The 6,850-nt window shown below is 52.1% G+C and overlaps 2 protein-coding genes across 2 annotated transcripts; one reads left to right on the top strand and one right to left on the bottom strand.

Moving 5' to 3' along the window:
• Positions 1 to 1,383: 1,383 nt before the first annotated feature.
• Positions 1,384 to 4,983, bottom strand: EMWEY_00054470 (dual specificity phosphatase, catalytic domain-containing protein, putative; the record flags this gene model as incomplete). Its single annotated transcript, XM_013480130.1, has 5 exons — positions 1,384 to 2,034; positions 2,173 to 2,313; positions 2,970 to 3,037; positions 3,355 to 3,571; positions 4,045 to 4,983. The coding sequence occupies 5 exons, from the start codon at positions 4,981 to 4,983 to the stop codon at positions 1,384 to 1,386; spliced, it is 2,016 nt and encodes a 671-aa protein (XP_013335584.1).
• A 990-nt stretch (positions 4,984 to 5,973) lies between these two features.
• Positions 5,974 to 6,701, top strand: EMWEY_00054460 (cytochrome b5-like heme/steroid binding domain-containing protein, putative; the record flags this gene model as incomplete). The annotated part of the gene is made up of 2 exons (XM_013480129.1): positions 5,974 to 6,514; positions 6,619 to 6,701. Coding segments are annotated over 2 exons (624 nt in total), but the record flags the coding sequence as incomplete, so codon positions are not given.
• Between the last annotated feature and the right edge of the window lie 149 nt (positions 6,702 to 6,850).

The following is a 6,850-nucleotide window of genomic DNA, read 5'->3' as shown; positions in this document are numbered from 1 at the left end:
TATATATATATATATATACATGTATAGAGAGAGATATATATTTAGAGAGAGAGAGGAGTTCCTGTAGATTAGCAACTTCCCAAGGACGACTTTCTCTGCCGACTTACGAACTAGCTCACCGCACCTCCCGTGCAGGTTCCGACCTGGTTAGCAAGATGTACGACCGGAGCTGACCCAATGGCTGGCCATCTAGCCAGATTGCTGGCTTTTGAATCAGTAGTCCAATTTAAATTTGGAGATGAAATATGTATTTGTGTTCCAAATGTTTAGGGGCAAGTAACTCCTGCCACATACTTTTCAAACCTTCACCTATTGAAGAATTACTGTTTGTACCCCAGGAATTCGATCCTGTGTAAAGGGAGAGGCAACAACTTCCCAACACATTCAAACGCAACAGTAAATATATAACTGACTACAGCGAATTTGCCTTAAGAGGAGCATAAAATGTGGTAAAACACGTGACAACGCCGCATCTGCCCAGTTAGCTAGTCATCCACCTAGCTAGGTGGCCCGTTGGAATTATATCTAGTTAGCTAAGGAGACACTCAAACGGGGCTCTCGCACTGCTGTAGGAATGCATGCAGCAACAGTCGCAACTGCTGAAGACGGAAGAACTGTTAAGAGGTAACTGCCTGTTCCTATACACGGTAGGTTTCTTCCTTTAAGGGTCTCTGGCTTTATGCTGCAGCTGGAGGGGAGAGGCGGACAACCCGACGGTGCAACTGGGAAAGATGCGTATCGAGCTCTTCTTGTCAGCCCACTACGCGCAGTGCCTCCCCGTGTCTCCTGCCTGCCTGCTCAGTGTCGCATTTCGAATTCCTGAGGAGCACCTTGCTAGTCAAACTAGCGTTCTGTGGCGATGAGTCAGCTAAAGAGATCCCGAATCAACGAGTGCAACGCGGGATCACCCGTCGCCACGTGTGTCCCTACTGCCAAAAAGGAGACAGTCCCCAAACAACGTCGTGTGGATCCGTGGGGCACCCCACTGCAGCCGAACAACGCAGACGGCGCTGTAGAAGCACCTGAAGCACTGCTGCTGCTACACAAAGACACGCAGCAACCAACAGCAGCAGAATACCTCTCCATTGACGACATATCAAACAAATACCCCTTAATTAACAGGCCTCCGCTGTGCATAGTTCTGTAGCAGGCGCTAGAATTGCTCCCTTCCTTCACAGTAGCGACTGCAACGTCAGCACCAGCAGGAATTTGCTGAGCCACGACGCCGGCAAAACGCTTTCCAGAAGACAGCCAATCGACGGGCCGCCCTGAGCTGCTACTTTCGCTGCTGCCGCAGCTGCTGCTGCGCAGCCTGTCGCCGCTGTCTCTGTTGCATCTGGCTTCTCGTTGCTACCGTTGCTGCTGTTGCTGGTCCTGTTGACCTCATTCACTATCGCTGCTATACGTTTTTGGCTTCGGCTTGGGGGTTTTGAGTCTAAGCCGGAGGCTCGAGTGTTTTTTTTTGTCTTTGTGTTTCTTCTTCGCCATCTTTCTTGACCTCTTCCTCTCTGCGCTGCTGTCTCTGTCCCCGCTTCTGTCCCTTGACCTGCCCCTGTGTCTCTGCCTTTCCCTATTTCTGTCTCTCTCTCTCTCTTTGTCTTTGCTAGTGCTGCGGTGGCGCTTGTGCGAAGACTGTTGCCATGGAAGCAAGGCTCCTTGTGGTTGCTTCAATCCATTCCCGCTGCTGCTACTGTTGAAACCATTGGAAATCGAACCATCGGCATTCCTCTCGGTGCCGCTGCTGCTTCTGCTGCTGTTGCTTCTGCTTCTGCTGCGTTTTTGGCTACATCTGGCGGCCTTCTTTGAGTGTTTGCCACCATCTCCGTCTTTCTCGCTGAGAAAGTATCTCTGTCTATCTTCTGCCTCCATTTCACCTGTTGGTGCATCTGCAGAGGGGCTGCTGTTTCTGGTTTTGTCTTTCGCAGCAGCTGCTGCTGCTGCAGCTGCCGCGCGGCAGTCGGAGACCCAGGCCTTTATCTCATCTGCCACTTTGTCCGCCATGGAGACACCGGGGAGCGTGGCAGCAAACACCAGCTGCACAGCAACAGCAACAAAGAGAAGCTGACTTACCAGAAGCAGCACGAGCAACGGCAGCAACAGCAGCGGGAGGAGAGTGCGCCATGGCAGCAGCAGGACCAGCAGCACCAGGGAGCAGCAGCAAGAGGGACGCACTTTGAGCTCTGCTGCCTTCTGCGCACAGGCTTCTGCCTTCTTGAGAACTGTCTCCTCCTGCTGCAGCTGGTACGACCTGAGGTTCTCAAAAAAGAGACCAAACGGTCGCCAGAGAGTCCGCTGCTGCAGCAGCGGGGTCTTCTGATACAACACAGACACTTGCGTCTCCAAAGCTTCACATTCTCGCTGTATGCGAGCCTGCAGCAGCATGGGTACCATCGTGGAAATGCCAAGACCTTGCATGCACCAGACTCCCTAAACCCTAAACACTAAGTTCTACATCCTAAGCAGCACACGCTAAAAGCTAAACCAGAAGCCAAACAAGTATGAGTGAACATTAACCCACAGTAGGACACCAGCACTATGGATTGGCCCCCATAAAACCTAAACGATAAACCTTAAACCGAAAGGGATGGAAACATAAGAGTTACAAAACAATCCCAGCCTATTTGGGGGGCGAAGAGATAAGCAAATATCAGTATGGACTGCAAAAAGAACCAAATGGAGGAGACTCAAACGGGGACAACGGGGAGCCAAGCAGCCGCCACACAAACAAACAACAGGAGCCAGACATAGCGACAGACAAAGTGAGAAGCGAAAAAAGAAACGCACATGGAGATGAAAGATAAGGAGACAAAGAATAACAGGAAAGAGAGACAAGTTGAAAAGGACACGAGGAAACAAACAAAGATGCAGACACTGAGCGGCGCAAGGAGATAAACGGCAACGAGGAACGACAGGAGACCAAAGGAGAGGAGACAGACAAGAGAGAAGCAAGAATGGGAGGAAAACCCTACAGTTATCAAACGTCCCAAGTCCGCCTCAGTCAGATCGCCACTGCAGGAGGCGACGAACGCCCTTAGCCCTGATCATTCCAAACCCTAAACCCTAAACCCCGAACCCTACACCCTGGACACGATGGGCCACGGACCCGAACACGCACTTAACGCCTACTCCTAAACCCCAAACCCTACAGTCAACACAGCTGCTCTTAAAACTACGCTTCACTGGCTTAACAATGAACCAAACTTATACCCTAAGCCCACGATAAACCCTACACGTGGAACCACAAGCCACGCAGGAGAGGGCTCTGCAGCGTTTGATGCCGCAGTGGTGCTTTAAAGAGCTTAAGATTTCGTGTGGCGACTTAGTGAGGGTTAAGCTCAGGCTCAAAACCCTCACGGCTTTTGGCGTCTGGGTCTCTTCTGAATATGTCGGGCTCGCTCTCCTCAATGGAGACAGTCGCATCGAAAGCGTGAGCTGCTGCTGCTCCTGCTGCTGCTCCCTTCTGGTGGTGGTGGTGGTGGTGGTGCTGCTGCTGCTGGTCATCAAGCTCAATGTTATGGGGCAGCGCGGGCCGCACCTCCTCAAGTCTGTCTTGGAGGTACTGCAGCTGAACCTGAAGAGGAGGCAGCCACAAACATTATTAGCTTCCTGTCTCGCTTACCGGATCACTGTGTCTCTGTCCCTATCTGTGCGTTTTGTGCCTCTGTCTTTCTCTCCATCTGTGCCCCTTTTCCTCTGTTTCTGTCGCTCTGTCTCGCTATCGCCACTACACCTACAAATCTAAACCCTACACCCTTTAACAATATCCCATGAATGGTGATATGACCTCAGCCGCCAGCTTGTCTGTGTTGCTTGCCCCCGTGCCACTCCCAAAATCCTAAACCCTACAAGCCCCCCGCCCGCACACCCTAACCTCACCATTATCCTCACTTCTAAACCCTCCCTCCTCAGCCCCAAACCTTAAACCCCCTCAAGCCTAAACCCTCGACAATTTTCCCATCGCCCTCAAGATACTTCGCCTCATCACCTAGACCCTTGTCCCTTCCCTAGACGTTTTCTGAATTTGTTTTAAGAAATATGTATTACCTGAAAGCCGACGTTAGGGTACACAGGTCGCTTTCTCGAAAGAAAGGCAATTGCATCATCGAGCCGCAAACTTTTGCGGAACAGAAGAAAGGCAAGTAAGATACACGCGCTGCGGCTGATGCCTTTAGCGCAGTGCACCAGCACGCGGCCCCCCACAACTTTCCTCGCAGGCTCCCCTACTGCTGCTGCTGTTGCTGCTGCTGCTGCTGATGATGATGCTTGGGCTACCGCTGCCGCCGCATCCCCTGCTGTTGCCGCAGCAGCACCAGGTTGTATAAACTCGTCCTCGAGGGAGGACAGCATGCTGCATATGGTTCCTTTCTCTATGAAACAGTGGTTGCGGCGGCGGCTCTGCATCAGACGGACGTTTGCTGGAGGCGCACCTGATGCTGCTGCTGCTGCTGCTGCTGCTAGCTGCTGCTCATCAGGAGGATGCATGCGGTAATTGCGGTTGCTCAAGGCCTTGTCTATAAACTCCAGACAAAAGGGCACAAGAGGCAACATGAGCTCCTGCGGTGCATCGAGAATGGAGCAGCAGCAATACACATAGCGGTCGGGGTGTACCGCCAGGTGCTGAACGAGCTGCTGCTGCTGCAGCTGCTGCAAAAGCTGCTGCTGCCGCTGTACTTTGGTCGGCTCCGTTTCCGGGTTGAACTTCAGGATTTCTCGACGTTGCTGCAGCTGCATCTGCAACTGCTGCAACAGCTGCTGCGGCCCTGCAGCAGCATTGTGAAGACAAAGCACGTGAGTAATGCCATTCTGATGAAGCCAAGAAGCACTACGAGCAGCAACGGCAGACCCTAAAAACAAACCAGGGAGAATCTCGTGAGCTGCTTGTCGCTGCTGGACAGAAAAGGGAGAGAAGTGAGAAAAAAAAGAAAAACCAGACCCCGAACCGCCGCTATTGCCAGCCCCTGGGGGGGCAGGACGACTATCCATCCCCTCTGCTGCTGCTGCTGCTGAAGCAGCTGCAGGTGCAGGTGTGAGGCCGCTGCTGCGGTGGAGGAGAAGCTGCGAGGCAGAGAGGGAGCTCGCTGCTGCTAGAAGCAGCAAAAGAAGAGGACTAAAGCGTGGAAACAACCAATAGACGCTCGGAGGTAGTTCCAAGCACACTGCAGGAACACCTGCACTTGTGGCAACACCTGGAGGAGCACCACGGGACTGGGGCTACAGCAGCAGCTACAAGATGATCTGGGATTGTTTCTTTAGGGTCGATATCTACGTCTCATGTAGTAACGAGACTGCTTTATCTTCTCATTTGTCTTCGATTGTATACCAGCAGCAGCAACAGCAGCAGCAGCAGCAGCACCGGAGGCTGCTGCCGCTCCCACTGCCGCAGGGGCTTGGAGCGTTCCCCGCCCCTGGGCTTGTGAGGTGATTGACGTGAAGATTAACAAGAAAAAGAAAATAGGGGGGTACCATGGGGAAACAAAGGCCAACAGCCGAATAGCTCAGCAGCAGCGGGCAAAGGCCCCAGCGTCTTCAAGCCGTACGCTTAACAGAAAGAAATCCGTTTCTTCGTATTGAAAAAAGGAAATAGATCGAAATAATATTATTCTAAAGACGCAAAACCAAGGAACAACGAGAAGAAACACGGGGAGCGTAAGCAGATCGCCCCCAAGCGAAGGCAAGCCCCAACAGGCTCCCGTGCATGCAAACGCATGCAGCAGCCGTCCCTGAGCGGCGCGAAAGCGCTTCTGTGTATTACACCTGAAAGTTGCTTCTGTATCAAGCTTGAATGCCTCAATCTATGTATTGCGCAGCGGCTCATGCCCCTTCAGTGTTTGTAAACCCTAAACCCTAGCCGTATTTGACATGCAACCGAAAACCGTCTACTAGTGCGACATTTACTTGAGGCCTTAATCTTGTTTAGCTTTTTTTCGTGGTTTCTATACATCGCAGGGCTAAGGGAGACTGTCAATTGCTGACATGCATGGAGGCAGCTCTCCTGCTGCTGCCCACGAAGCAGCAGAAGCAGAAGCAGCAGCAACGGATGGTGCAACAAACGCGTATGTAGATCCATCTGCTCCTGCGACCGTGTCCGGAACAGTAGCGGAGTTCGGCACTATCCCAATCCTGAGAGCTTCTGAGGACGGCGGCAGCAGCAACGGCAGCAGCAGCAATGACAGCAACCACAGCAGTGGCTTGAACCATATCGGGGATGTGGGAGTTCTGGAAGGCAGCCCTGTGCCCCTTTCGCTTCCTTTTACTCCTCTTAAGCCTCAAAACTCATTGCAGTCCTTGCTGCAAACGCATGCAACAAGGATTCAGCAGCAGCAGCAGGAACAGCAGCAGGCAATCGGAGCAAGCAACACGGTGGTACCCATGCGAACTGCAGGACGCATGGGAGGTGAGGGGCTTAAGAGTGCTGCTGCTGAGATGCTTTTGCTGCTGTTGTCTGTCGCTGTCTCTCCCAAACTCCGTATGTCGGATGCGTGTGCTGCTTCTGAAACTGCTGCTCGTGTTTCGGGTGCTGTTACTGCAATCCGTGCCACGTGTCTGCTGCTGCTGCTCTTTGTGCTGCGCCAAAATATGTGTATGTTGCTGTTGCTGTTGCTGTTGCTGCTGCTTCAGTATCTAATCAGAACCGGTTTCGCGAACTGATGGCTGCCAACAAACCTCGGGAAGACACTCTCAGGCTCATCACACCAGAAGAGGTAAACCCTAAACCTGGAGTAGGCTCCCAATGCGCTGCACTAGCAGCAGCACAAGCTAGGTGCATATTGGCATGTTTATTTGTGTATATGACCTCATGTATACATCGGAATATACCGCATATATATATATATATATATATATATATATA

This window comes from Eimeria maxima, genomic scaffold (genome assembly GCF_000499605.1).
Source record: "Eimeria maxima Weybridge genomic scaffold, Emw_scaff1646, whole genome shotgun sequence".
Taxonomy (NCBI): domain Eukaryota; phylum Apicomplexa; class Conoidasida; order Eucoccidiorida; family Eimeriidae; genus Eimeria; species Eimeria maxima.
This window is presented reverse-complemented; position numbering and strand designations above follow the sequence as displayed.